A 15,189-nucleotide genomic window follows, 5' to 3' on the forward strand; every position below is an offset into this window, starting at 1 on the left:
TGTTTTGTTTAAAAAAAATGTGGAAATGAAATATTTTATTTCTAATTCTAGCTAGATTTAAGAGAAAAAAAACCCCTAAAACCTAAAACTAAACATTTTTTATTTGTTTTTTCAGTTCAGCCACCAAATCAAAAAATCAATTATTCGCCTAGCCCGGTTTATTATAGCCTTGCAAACTTGCTATGAAGATTGATCAGCTCTGGCACAAGATCTTTTCAGCCACCTTTACCATAATGATTATAGTGACAGAAAAAATAATATATTACTTACTTGTCAAAAAATCAGATAGAGGGCCAAAGAAATACTCTGCTGGTATAAAATGGTGCAGCTCCAATAGCTTGAATGGATCTGTGTCAATTAACACCTGCAGACAATTTGGCCAAAAGTGTTGCAGGGCGATTCTACTATATTGCATAATGAAAGTCTAGAGGTCCCAACATCTTGAGCCTTCAGCAATCACTCTGGTCCCCATTAGCCCTGCTGCAAGTGCCACTGTAGCTCTTGTAAAATGAATTAAACACACAGAGTTTTAGCCTTAATTTGTATATTCTGAGATTTAATGGAGTTAATTCAGACCTCTGATACACGTTGTTGCTGCTGTTGTTGTTTGCATGTTGATTTTTTGTTTTTTTTTTTTGCAAAAGTAGATATGTAAATAAATATACAAACATATAACATTATGGGTGACATTACAGTCCTATTAAAGTAAATGGGAATTTTGCCAGTGACTTTGGTGGGGCCAGGATTTCACCCAATATATGTATACATCTAGGTGAAATTCAGAGGACCCACACAAGGTTCTCTATATCACTTGAGACCTTAATGCTGGAGCTTAAAGGATTTGGAGAGCCTCATACAAGCCCTGTGAACTGGGATGAATTTCACTCTCTCAGTATTATCGCAGGATGAAATTCACCTGTGTAAAGAGGATTTACACATATCTCACTTAAGACCTAATCTGGGAATTAAAAGGTGCATAGGCCCCTCTGCAAAGGAGTGAATTTCACCCTTAGAGATTGTAAGAATAATTATACCTTGCTCTAACTGAGAAATAAATGTATCTTTGCTAATTTTAGTTTAATTGTTTTGCCTCTACTGTCACACTTTATTTTGTCTTTACCTAAACATATTTCACTGGAAAAGAATAATGATTCTTTATCTAATAAATAAAAGATGTTCTATTTATCTTAGAAAAAGCTAAATTATTTGGAAATATTCTTTATGACATTTCCCCCAACCCAAAGATAAATTTTAATGGGTCCTGTTCCTTGTAGTACTGCATACAGGAATAAATAGGTGTCATGTTTAGAACCTAAATGCAGGAGCTGAGGCAGAAGATATTTACAGCTCTGTAACTGAGATACTCATTTTAAATGGCAAATAAGGACATTGACTGAAACTCTAGAATGAAACTAACCAGTTGTCAATATTTGAGAAGTTTTTTCTGGCATTAATCTGTTTAGGGGCAATCTGCTGGAAGCTGGATTATTTATAACATTCTGCAGGAAAAAAAAAAAAAGCAGCAGCATACACTCAACAAAAAAAATCAGGTGGGCAGACCGGGAGGAAACTGCTAAGCAGTCAGGTACAGTGCATGGGTCTTACATTGCTTTCATCTTGTTTTCTGGTAGAAGTGGAATTTCCAAGACTTTGGTGTTGGAAAGTATTGTTTCATGGCTGGTGGTGGAAACAGTCTTCCCTGTGATTCGATGAACCTGGTAGAAGGCATGAGGTCTCAGCAGGCGGTCGTCTGCAGTCCCAATGAACAGCTGTAGCATGAGCGGCTCACTTTCTAAGTAACCATGTAGCTGGCAAGAGAACAGAAAACTCCTACTAAGCACCATCCACATAAACTGCTGGGAATCAATTAAATTTTTACAAGCAAGAGAGTCTAATTCAAGGAGAAAACTTGTGACAGGTGCTAAGTGTTAACCCCCCTTTTTTCCTGTAACATAATATTGGTACATTAAAAAAGGTGCACTCAGAAAACATCTCATTATTCTCAGTTACCTGAGGCATTTTCACTGGAGTTAGCTTTTAAATAGTCCTGCTGCATGCATTCAAAAAACTTCATATTACTTCTCTATAGCAGTGTTCTGTGAAAAACAATGGAATCAATGTTCCCACTGTAATACTAGGGGCAGCAGAACCAACGGATGTGAAACTGGAAGGGACCATCACAATTCATCCCTGAACTTCCCGTATTCCCCACCATCACTAGAAGGTGTGGTTAGTGTATCTCCCCTCCCTCCACCTTTTTTTAAATTTAACTAATTGAAAATGCTGGTAAATGCTGCCTGGGATAGACTGGGGATATAGTATATGCATGAGATGATTTGTTCACCTAAGTGTCAAATTCTTGGATAATTGCACACAAATCTCACTGAAGTCAATGGGACTCACCTATTCCACAGTAACCCTACCGATGTCAGAGTTATGTATGCTGGTGTGAGAGCAGAATCACGCCCAGCGGATTAGAGTCTGGTCTAATTTACACTGGTGTCAACCTACAGTGACTCAGGCAGTGGTGCTGCTGCACTGATGGAGTGACATGGGTGTAGAAGAGATCTGAAACTGACCTAATGGAGTGGGACATGAATAGCTGACCAAAAATGATCATGCTGGTTTACTGTTTGGATATTTACTCCAATAGTCTGATAACACTAACAGCTACCCCTCTCATGATACTGACACACGTTTAGATTTAAATGAAGCCCCAACGAAAACTTAATCAAAAGTGACCATACTGTAGATATCGTCCAGCGAAGAGTGACTTCAAGCTGAGACCATCTTAGCTCAACCCCTGTTGGTTTGGCTCACCTGGTTGATCTGTCACCTTCGGATTAGGAGGGTCTCAGATCATAGTTTTGGCTGCAATAACAAACAGCACACTCAAACCAAGCAAATCCAGCCAGCAGATGGGGGTGTGCGGAGTGCAGAAGGAACTCTCCTAATTGGTTAAGTCTTCCGTAGTGTCTGACTACTAGCTGGCAGGCATGGGGCCAGGAGAACTGCTGATGGCTCTCATCACTAATGCCATGGCAAATGGAGCCCATGGCTGCTTGCAAAAGTGTGCACTAGTCAGACACAAAGGGCTCTATAGTTTCCTCCCATTTACGTCTTTGTCTCTAAAACAAGATACTTCAAAACTAGCTCTTTCCTAATATCATCATCAGATCAGACACAGAAAAATATTACCAACCAAAATTGGTTCTGAATTCTTTGGCTGCTAAGATCCATCCTTAGGTCACTGAGGATACAGCAGGGACCTGGGAGAGCACTGGGTGTGCTTTTTGCCACATGTACATTAGTGGTACATAATCTTCTAGCTTTTCAATATGGTATAAGCTTAGTGGCTGCTGCTAATAGTTCACACAAAGTTGCCCAGGTGCTGTAAATAGTCATTTTATGAATAGCATTTTTAGTTGCTGTGTGTCCAGATGCAACACAAACCCCAAAACAGCTGAAGCAGCAAAGAATCCTGTGGCACCTTATAGACTAACAGACGTTTTGGAGCATGAGCTTTCGTGGGTGAATACCCACTTCTTCAGATGCATGTATTCACCCATGAAAGCTCATGCTCCAAAACGTCTGTTAGTCTATAAGGTGCCACAGGATTCTTTGCTGCTTTTACAGATCCAGACTAACACGGCTACCCCTCTGATACAAAACAGCTGAAAACAGTAATATGTGGCTAAACCCAAAGTCAAATATAATAGATACTAGTATTTTGCTTATTTTTTCTTTAGGTAATAGCTCAGGAAACCAATTGCGGGGGGTCAAAATAACAACATGAGGTCTGGTCTTCTTTTGGTATTTCTACCATATAGGAACTGAAATGCTGCTAGAAGATGAGATCTCAAGCTATTCTGGCCCAATCAAGTCCTTCCTGAGGAACTGCAAAATCCTGTAGAGCATACATACAAACATTAACCCCTTCCCCCAGTACATGCACATCTTATAGTACTGTTAATCATATCTCATACTGTAGGTTCTTAGATAATCACAACATTGGTCAGGAAATTTCCTCACATACGCAGCACTGATCAGGCGTACTGTGCATTTGTTCACCTTCCTCTGAAGCCTCAGACACCCCTGCCTTCTGCAGTGGCCAGACTAGACATACTGGGCCAAATGGTTTTTATCTGGTCTGGCAATTTCTATTTTCTTATCTAAAGAATATACATGGAGGGAGGGGGAAAAAGAGAGTGATTCAGCTACATTGCTATAGTATTTTATCCAATCTGCATTGCTAGGACACCACATAAATGGCTTTGACCTGCAGTTTGAGCAGGAAGTGTTTTAAAAGCATTGTATTTTTATTTTTTTTATATTAACATTACCAAATATAAATCTAAATGAAGTAAAATTAGAAAGTCTGATTTTTCAATTAGCATCTTCTCTCTCTCTTTCTTTAAAGACTAGCCCCTCCTATGCCCTTACGTGTAGCAACAGGTGGCCCACAACCCATTTGGTTGAATGCAAGCAGGCATGGCTTATTAGGGGGGATGCTGAATGCATTATGATTTTCATTAACTCTTCTGAACCCCTAGTACATGGCACTAAGCCAATGCTGGTACTAGAATAAGATAAAAGGATACCTAAGTCTGAGTGTTCACTTCAAACAGGTGCCATGGTCTGTATCCCTTAGTTCAATTAACAACTTCAACAGCCACAAGCAGCAGGGAAATGTCTTATTTTCTTTTGAATCAAAACCTAACATGAGCAGGGGCTTTCTAATTTGCTGCCTGAATGAGTGTAAGAAGTTATATCTCCAAGATTTTCAGAGGGAAGATTTAACCAAGGATACACTTTTCCAGCAAGGGTTTAATGCCACCAGCTTAAGCATAACTGCAAGAAGGTTATATATCACTGTACTGCAGCAATTTGAAGCCTCTTGCTGGTTTGATTCTACATTTACCATGTTTCTATATCACTTGTGGTAACTTGCTCATCAAACTAGCAGGGTCTTCAGAACATGTTATCCTCACTGTCTTTTCAGGTTTAAAAAGAATAGCTTTGTTTTTTTCTACTTTAGGAATCTGACTCCTACTGTTAATCTTGCATATAGTTACTAATGTCTTCTTTAATATTATACACAATCCAATTTTAATGCATAAAATAGTATCACACACAAAATACTTGACTCTCTCTATGAGACAAAAAGGACTTGTAAGTATATATATTTATATTGTATATGAAAATGGGATGTTTCACCTTTAATTCCTAACGTCTCAAGATCCAGTCTGAACAGTTAAAGGGCAATTATAGCACAAGCCATGACACTGTAGAACAGGCACCTCAATGTGGATCTGCCCCTGCATGCCTTAGAGTCATAGCTGTTTACTACTGTTACCAGAGTAGACTCAATACAGCCATTGCAGAGTGACCTGAAATCTATTTTGCCTCATACCTCATCAACATTTCCAATCATAGAACCTTAGCATTGATGTAAGAGCAGAACTGGCGACGATGTAAGAGGCAGAAAAAATACAGCTGGATTTTTAGGTGCCAGGTGGAATATACAGAGTTGGCAAGAAATGTATTTTTACTTGTAATCTAAACAAATTTGATTTGGAAGTTACCGAAAGAGATGAAATATATAACTCCATAATGCTACTTTTTTTTTTTTTTTAAAGATTCTCTTTTCTAACTCCACTCACTCACTATGGACAATGAAAAATTGAAATAAACATACATGGATCTAGATATATTAAGGAGTGTGAGATTTTAGTTAAAATATACTAAGTGAAGAACTGTCAAAGCCCTGACTCAGCAAAAGAAGTACACTAAGCATGTACTTAAGGCCCTAAATGTTTTCCTGAATCAGGACAAAATGACTGAAGAAATGGTAGACTCAGATCCGGCTCTGCTATCATAAGACTGTTTTGTTTTAAATCAAAGCTGACCAGTGTTGCCAACTCTCACGATTTTATCATGACTCTCACATCAGGATATTTGGTGTTTTTCTTACAGCCCCAGTTCCTGGGGTCAAGTTAATATGTGAGAATCTCAGCTTTCATTTAAAAAAGAAACCTGAGTTTCTAACCCACTTGCTTGTGGAGAAAAAGCTTGAAAATATGACCCTGAAAGGTTTAAAGACCAGAAAACAAATAAAAAAGATCCCAAATATATTTATTTTTTAAGAGTCATGAATTTTAAGCCACTCATGAATTTAAATTTAAGCCAACCCTGATTTGGGGGGGGGCTCAGCTCATGATTTCTGTATGCCTGGGAAAGACTGCAGCTCTTTGCCTAATAACCTCAATTGGTGATGAACTACTTGGCTGGCTTTGAAGACCTATTCCCTGTTACCTATTTAATTCCCAATCTGAAAATAGGTATTATTTATGGTACTCAATGAACATGGACATTTGAGCCCCGACAAGTCATTAATGCTCAACTGCCCACTTAGTGAAAAAATATAAATAAATAATTCTGATAATTTGCTCACTAAGCTAATCAGTACAGAGCTGACCCTGCAGTCCTTACTCAGACAAAATTTCCATTGACTTCATGTTATCCACTGCAATGGAAGTTTTGTTTGGGTAAGTGCTGCAGGATCTAGCCGCGCAGTAGGAGGCACCTGATCTCAAATTTGTGTTTCCCGTTAAGTTTTATCCATTGCATCATATTATTTACTTTTGCATTATGTCACATAATCCCCTATGCCAACAGAAGCAACAAAATCTAATGCAAGGATTAACATTTTAAAAGGACTCATACGGTGCATGCCTAATTTTAGATCAGGCAACCACTATCAATAGCTGTGACAGACCGACTTGGGCTTTTGATGATTTTTTGGCAGCTAGCAGATGTCTAGAGAATGGACTAGCTTTTGCTCTCTCTGAACTAGTCACAAGAAAGAATATCCTGCCGCACTCTCTAAATATTTACGCACTGTCACATTGAGCAGTGTGACAAGAACCGGAGGATGAGCAGTGAAGACATAGCTGGAATAGAGTCACTGGACTTTTACAATTGTAAACAGGTAAAGGAAATATGTATAAGATGCCTGTAAAAGAGGAAGGTGGTGGGAGGAAGGGGAATGAGCATTCCTATTGGTTAGGAAAAAGTTTTATACACTCACACACGTGCATATTTTCCATGCATGTTCTGGAATACTGTATTTGGTTATAAAGATTTCTGTATCTTGGCTTGCAGCATGGGATGCATGCGTCAGACACCCTATTTTTATCCTTTTCCCTCTGTAACACAGTCCCAAAGCAGAAGCTGCTCTCTTAATACTCCAGTGGCTGAACATTGGCAACAAGGTTGCTCTCAGCTACATTATTCATAATAAAAATGTTGCTCTCCTATAGATCACATTTTATCTGGCATGAGTATGTCTGCAGTCAAAGGGCCTGAATTTAATTTATACTAAGGCCTCTGCTGGAGCAGTGCAAAGGGATTTTACTGCAAATGAGAATCAGACCCAAAGTAGTTTTGGTGAGGGATTATTTCCCCCCCTTGCAGAGTAAATTTGAACATTCAGTGCAGTACATTCTCCAAGACCTTGTTTTAATATAGACTAAAAGATGCAGACGAAGGTTAAGCACATGGAAAAAGATCTCTGCTTTGGTTTTGGAGTGAAAATAGGTCATCTATCTTCTATTGTCATATTGACTAATCATTGATTAATCTGTGCTTCTCAATTTTGAGAGAGATATCAAATAGTATCAATTGGTATTTGATTTCACCTGGTAATGGAGATTCTGAACTTGGTTCTGACCTCATGTACCCTAGTTTTATACTGATCTAACTGCACTGAAATTAATGGAGTCACTCCTATTTACACTAATGTGACTCTGATCAGAATTAAGCCCCGTGTCACCATATGGAATTTTGTGCAACAATGAGAAACAGGACACACTGGTTGGCAAATCATAATCATGCTAATGTTGCCTGAAGTAAGGTTTCTTTGAAATTCCTAAACCCTGAAGTCACTTCTTTCACAACACCTTCTCCCACTGAGATATCTTGATTTTCACTTATAAACTGCTATTCATCTTGACAGCGCCAAAAAAAAAAAATCCCAACTTTTCTCCTATAGTACGTGCTGCATACAGAATTGTATTGCTAATACTGCCACATCCAGTCCCTGAAGTGTTCTAAGAGCAAATAGATATTGCTGTAACATCCAGAGAAGCACGGGGAAAACACCACCACTAACAAAAAACTATACCAAACAACCCCCCTTCACCAGCAAGATTTACTTAGATAGTAAACTTTTAATCACAAGGTAGTGTTTGTGATGGAGAAGATGGGACCAAGTCAAGCCTCCAAAAATGAGCAAATTGGATCTTTGGGAAGTTCAGATCAGGATCCAAACTCTGCACCTTGGGTCCATCTCTTAAATTAGCAAAATGACAGGGGTGGGAGGAGATTAATGGTATTTGAAAATTACAGGTAGGATTTGCCAATGGGTTATTTTAATGTGAACATTTAGAAATCCCCTTCAAAATCTTACCATTGACTGTTATATTTTGTAGAATGCAATGATTTGTGGATATTACCCTGTCCAAATATGTCATACATAATTTCAGCAAAAGTGGCTATTTTCAATATTGGGACGTACATTTCTGTTATAAACAATAATATTTATTTTGAGAAAGGCAGTTCAAATACTTTGCATGTTTCCTTCCAATCTCTTTATGCCTTTGGCATGTTAAAGTATGGCAAAATACTTAGAAAACCTGTTCTAACAAATAGATTTCCTAAAGCTAGCTGAAAGAATGATTTCAAATGATCTCCAAGACACAAGAGAAGAAGATTCAGTCAGAAACAAATTAGAAAATGTATATACTTGACTGAAAGAATAACTAAAGGCAATGCTGATGACTCTGTTCTACACAGAAACTTCTTAATACATGTGTTTATTAGCTTTGCAAACACTACCTTGCAAGGAGTAAAGGCTATTTGGGTGTCATAATCTGGCCCTTAAGGAAGATAATCAATAGAAATACCTTGATTTAGGAAGAGTTTTTTGGCCACCAAGTATATGGGGAAAAAAGAAGATATTCTAGGTAAGCATGTTTGCAGCCAGATGTTCACAAAAAGATAAACAAGGGAATTAAAACTAAGACCTATAAAGTAAATGATGCATATGTATTTAAGCCTCAGAATGGTGACCTACATACCCTATTTCTGTACTGCACCCCTATTCAGCCAGTAAGACCTTTTTACGGTATCTGCACATGATAAATTATTAAAAACCAACAAATAGGCAGGTTTTTAAAAGTTCCTTAATATTCAGCTTGACACAAACATTTCAAATTCTTCAATATAAAAGAGAATGTCAGGATCAATCAGTTTAAACAATAAACTAGCTGCATACACAATTTTAGTACTGAACACTTAGCATCAAATCAATGTAGGATCATCAATCTGAATTTTAGGAAAATAAATTAAATTTAGTTAACACCTAAGAGTAAGCTAGAGCCTTACCCCTTTAGGTCTTTAATTGGGAAGAGTGGGATGATGCTCTTGTGGGCAATGACTGTCATGTGATTAAAAGGAACAAACACAGGGGTCAGAAGACATGGGAATCTTTTTTTGTCTCTACCATAGATGTCCTTTGTGGCCTTGGGTAAGTCACTGCAGAGCCATGCTTCAGTTTCCCCATATGTGAAAAATTATTTCAGTGTCTAAAGCGTGCCTCTCCAGATCTCTAAACTGCACAATCTTTTCCTCTGTGTAGAAAGCTAGTTACTATGACTGCCTCAAGAAGGACTATTAAACAATCATCATACCTATCAAAATAAGCTTTTCTCCATCCAGCCACTGCATAACCTTGCTCAAACTCCACTCCCAGAGAAAGCTTGGGGAACAGATGAGCCTTAAAGGGTGCCCGGAGGGCTCCGCAGCATCAGTAGGGGGATGGAAGGGAGACGGGAGTTCCAGATGCCAAGCCACTAGCCTTCTCTCATTTAAACCATGGGCCTGTTATCTCAAATGGCTCTGCTAATCAGAGGCATCATTTCAGAAAAAATTATGGGGGAGAGCAAAGTTGGGTCAACATGCAGAACATTGTATATTGGTTAGTACATAAACCAACTGGTTTAGTATATATTATAGCCCTCAAACTATTGCCGGTAAGGGCCAGGGGATAGAAGTAGTAATGGAGTATATAGACCTATGAAAAGTTGGGAGGACAAACCAACATGGCGGAGGGGGTGTGGCACTGAACCCCTTGCCCATTAGCAAATGACACCCCTGCTGCTAATCACAAGCATTGGTACATTGGTCAAGAGAGATGGTCTGTAAGATAGAACCAAAAATATTTTAGACTCCATAGATCAAAAAACATATCTTAAAATTCACCTGAAAAATCAACTAGTAAGCAGTGCAGATAGAGGAGCTCAGGTGTAGCATGCTCCTTCGGGGAAACATCACTGAATAGGTGGGTAACTGCATTCTGCACTAGCAAACGGTCTTTAAGTGTAGGCTCATGCAGAGTATATTAGAGTAATCCAAACCCGAGGTGGCAAGAGCATGGATAAGTGTAGTGAAGTGTCCAGCTGAAAGAAACTCATGACATTATTTTGCCAATTGCAAATGATGAAAAGTCCTTCAGGCGATCTTCTACCCACCCATTGAGTGACAGCTCCATAGAAAGTGACAAAGAGTCCTGTGGCACCTTATAGACTAACAGATGTATTGGAGCATAAGCTTTCGTGGGTCTGACGAAGTGAGTATTCACCCACAAAAGCTTATGCTTCAAGACATCTGTTAGTCTATAACAGGGGTTAACAACCTTTCAGAATTGGTTGCCGAGTCTTCATTTATTCACTCTGATTTAAGGTTTCACGTGCCAGTAATACATTTTAACACTTTTAAAAGGTCTTTTTCTATAAGTCTATCATATATAACTAAACTATAGTTGTATGTAAAGTAAATAAGATTTTCAAAATGTTTAAGAAGCTTCATTTAAAATTAAATTAAATTGCAGAGCCCCCCAGACCGGTGGCCGGGACCCAGGCAGTGTGAATGCCACTGAAAATCAGCTCGTGTGCCGCCTTCGGCACACGTGCCATAGGTTGCCTACCCTGGTCTATAAGGTGCCACAGGACTCTTTTTCGCTTTTTACAGATCCAGACTAACAAGGCTATCCCTCTGGTACTTAGCTCCATAGAATTCAATAGGATCCCAGGTTAGAGGCTTGAGTGCAATCACTGAAGGATCTCATTGAATTTCTGTCCTTTTGCAGCTGAATCCTTCAACCTTTAACATTACTGTTCTTATGGTGTTTAAATTACTGCTATACCATTGAGATGTCATATATTCCCTTTACTTCCCTTTGCCCATAGCCATCTGCCTTGTGCTGGGATAGCCCACCACTTAAGTAAAGTTAAATGAGGGTTGGCATTTCAAGGGAGGAACTTACAGAACACCTAATTCCTGTAGGATACAGTGTTGATGATTTTTGGGAGCCAGACACTGCTTCTTTCTAGTGTTGCAACATTAGATTCAACATAAAACAAAGTTCTTGACCATTTGTCATCATTGACGAGGCCATGGCTCTTTGGAAAAAATTTGGATAAAATGTGCAAGTCAAAAAAAAAAGGAATGTTTAGCTTAAAAGAGCAAAGCAGGAAGATTTGAGAGTAAAATAAAATCTGCTCTTGCAGATCTGAAGTTGTCCTCTGAACATGACAACTTAGGCTGAATTTTACTTGACTACCTGCTTGCATATTTAACTAAGAATGATTTCATGTCATCCTTTTGTATCATAATACAAATGTTCTCTCTTCACCCACCCTCAAGTCAAAATGTAATAAAAATACCTAGAGTTTCTGTTCTGTTTGCAATATTTTTTTGAAATACTAAACCAATTTTTTCTGGGTTCATTTGAACTTTGTTTTAAAATCCAGATGTATTGTTCACATGTCCAAATATTAGAGTTGGTCCGCAAATAAAAATAAGCTGGCTCTCATCCCCAAAGAAACAAGGATGGGCTGAGGGTGAAGAGTGCCAGGGGAGGGGAGCAGAGGAAGGAGGAGGAGTGAATGGAAAGCAGCTGGTGTGTGTTTTATGTGCCACTTTCCTGCACTGCCACTTGGACTTTGCTTTGACAGTGCAGCAAAAGAGCAGCTGTTCACATCATGATGAATAAAGATCCATATAAAACTTCCAGCTGCAAATATGCTGTGAGGAATTATTAATTGTAATGTAATAGAGATGCTGTGCACTCAGTGACTGGCTCACTAGGCGTTTAGGTCTCCATCCAGAGGAAAACAGCCTTCGTGGCTGCTGGCTTGCAGCATATCCAGGAATCTCTTGGCTAAACAGCCACAGAAGCTGCTCCCTGTTTCTAGGAGGGACTTCCCCCCGCAGAAGCAGCTGTACAATGCAACCACCCCGGCTTGCATTCTTTCCAAAGTCATTAGACTCCATGGAATGATGCCCTAATTCAGGGGGAGTCTTTATTTGACAATTTACACATGTAAAGGGGTGGCCATTTTGAGCACTTTGCCCCAATACACACAGTACTTAAGGTAACTATCCCTGTGCTCTGCCAACAAAAGGGATCATGACGAAAAGGGGAGAGATTTTCCATGGTGAGACTGAGGAGAAGCTCTCCCCTGTCTCTAGTTGTATCAGCAATCTCACTGGCTTCTCCCCTTCCCTCCCCTATAACACCTCACCCCACCCCGCCCAGGCAAGGGGGAGGGGTTACTCCAATCCTAGAGTTGTAGTAGTTTTCCAAAGCTGCCAGGCCTTCCTCATCAGGGCTGTGGAAAGTAAAGAATCAGGACCCCAAAACAGAACTAGGGTGCACTAGAACCAGATAGCTCATTTTAATTAACTCTTCCCATGAGCAACTCCATGATTCCTTGGTAGGCTGCAGCTGGCCCCTATGCAGCATGATGACTTTTCCCCTGGACAGCTTGTCCTGCTGCACATATACCATATGTGACCTTTGGTGGCTTTTATATCCCAGCAGGCTGTCTGTGTTTTTATCTGGATAGGATCCATAGCAGTTAGAAACTGAAGCATGAGAGACTTCCAAATTACAGTTAAATAAACTCACTTGTACAATGTAGTGAAGGGCTGTGAACGTTTTTTGGGGTGGGGGTGGGGGGGGCAGGAAGGGAACCAACTATCTGCAGTGTTTTCTTCGTAAGTCTACAACTTAAATACCATGAGCTTGATTTTGATTAGTATAAATCAGAAGTTACTGCATTGAAGTCAACAGAGTTACACTGGTGTCAAAAAGATATGGCTCAAACCCCACATTTTGGTGTCTCGGCTAAAAAAATTCCCCATATAGAGAGGTTCTTTCCTTTCCATTTTATCTGCCATTACACCTTCCTACCTGGAAACTCAACTATAAATCATTTTACTATGATCATCCACTCACACTGTTGCTTTTCTGCACTTATATGCACCTTCTAATTAGAAAGTTATATTTGTGACCATGTAACTACTAAAAGACTGTAGACAAGCAGTGCAGTAGTGATTTAATATGTGTATAGGCAGATACCCCACACAGACTTCTAGTTGCAAACATGCTGTTAGTTATGCCACGCAGTGGTGGATTAACACACAGGGCCTGTGCCCAAGGGTCCTGGCCAATTTGGGGGACCCCAGAGGAGCACTGGAACCTGGGTGGAAGTGGGGGGCCACCGATGCCAGAACTGTAGCCTTGTTCCCTGCTCCTCTTCTTCTCCTGAGGCACTGCCCCCTGGAAGCTGGGAAGTGGTAAGAGCTGCCCAGGGAGCCTGGGCTGCTGTGGGGAGCCCCAGACCCTCCACCTGCTCCGGGAGGGAGCCCATGTGCCCAAAGCAGCCACAAGCCTGTGTCCCTGCCCCCCCAGGGCATGCTGCTGCCAATGGTACCCAGGGACGGGGGCTCTGGTCTGGCCTCCTGCCTCCTCCCTGGTGCCTGCAGACACACTCTGCAGGGAGTGGAAGCCCTTCCCCAGCCGGGAGGCAGCAGGGGCCCTGGGAAGGTCACAGGCAGTGAGGAGCCAGGCAGGGCCTCCTCCATCGCAGCTCTCACTGCTACTGGCCTGGTCTCAGCGACTGCCAAACTCAAGTGGGCTTGCTGAGTGCCTGTACCCCACTCCCGCTACCAGGCTGCCCCCACTGGCTCCCTCCTGCTCCTGATGACAGGCTGCCCCACTGCCGCCTGGGCTTTGTGCCCGAGGCATCAACCACATGCAGCACTGCTCCTTCTGTCACCTCTTGCCTGCAGCTTTCAGTTTGGGTGGGCAATGCTCTCCTATTCCCCCAAACTACATCCATGCTGCCACTGCTCCACACCTGCCTGAGGCTACTACACTGTGTTAAAAAGTGGATGGGCACGGCCCCCTGACCCTCCCAGTTCTGGAACCCCTGAGTCCCCAGGTTGGGAGGACCCACATGTTCTTTGTGCCCAGGGCCCCAATAAATCTTAATCCGCCTCTGGTGCCATGTGTGCAGTTTTTATATTAAGAATGTGCATATCTGTGGCCAAACTGGTCCAGATCTTTGGATGAGCGTAGGAGTGCATCTACACTGCAGAAAAAGCGATAGCAGTGTGTCTCAGAGCCCAAGTCAATTAACTAAGACTTGCATCCAGGGGTGGCCTGTCCATATAGGTGAACTAGGCGGTCGGGTAGGGTGCCTTGTTAAATGAGGTGCCAAATTTGAGGGAAAAAATCAAATAAAAAAATGGAAAAAAAATACAAATAAAATAATGAAGATGTCATTGTTTCAATTCTCATGTGCATATGGAGGGAATATGAATTATAATTCATTTTTCTACATTTCTGATAATTTATTAATATGTCAAATCTTTTAGTGATTTTTTTTTTCAATTTGCGATGTAGGGTAAAAATGACCCACTCTGCAATTTTAATACGCAATAACTAGCCACAAAGAAATACAACCGCCAGCGGCAAGAGCTTCAATGCTAGTGACACCTAACTCGAATATACATCAAGGTTGCATAGCTGGAAATTCATGTAGAGCGGAGATATCATGAGTTGATAAATGTCAAACAGTCATTTTAACATACGTCACAGGTAGATGGTTAAGAATCGGGCGAATATCGTGGAAAATTATGTTTCTTGGTGCCAAACAATAACATCTTTCAGCATTATAAATCCAAAATGTGAGTATCTTTAAGCATTATTAAATCTTAGCTTTATTATTGGGCTGTATAATTATGAACTTTTCTTTGTTATAACTGGTTCACATATAA

At 40.5% G+C, this 15,189-nt stretch overlaps 1 protein-coding gene across 3 annotated transcripts in view; it reads right to left on the reverse strand.

Moving 5' to 3' along the window:
- Positions 1 to 15,189, reverse strand: part of NFATC1 (nuclear factor of activated T cells 1) — a 143,802-nt gene that overhangs the window by 80,877 nt on the left and 47,736 nt on the right. For all 3 annotated transcript variants that reach the window (XM_030552598.1, XM_030552599.1, XM_030552600.1), the window contains exon 4: positions 1,606 to 1,808. In XM_030552598.1, coding sequence (XP_030408458.1) covers positions 1,606 to 1,808 — 203 coding nt within the window. The remainder of the gene's footprint in view (positions 1 to 1,605; positions 1,809 to 15,189) is intronic.

This window comes from Gopherus evgoodei, chromosome 2, assembly GCF_007399415.2.
Source record: "Gopherus evgoodei ecotype Sinaloan lineage chromosome 2, rGopEvg1_v1.p, whole genome shotgun sequence".
Taxonomy (NCBI): domain Eukaryota; kingdom Metazoa; phylum Chordata; order Testudines; family Testudinidae; genus Gopherus; species Gopherus evgoodei.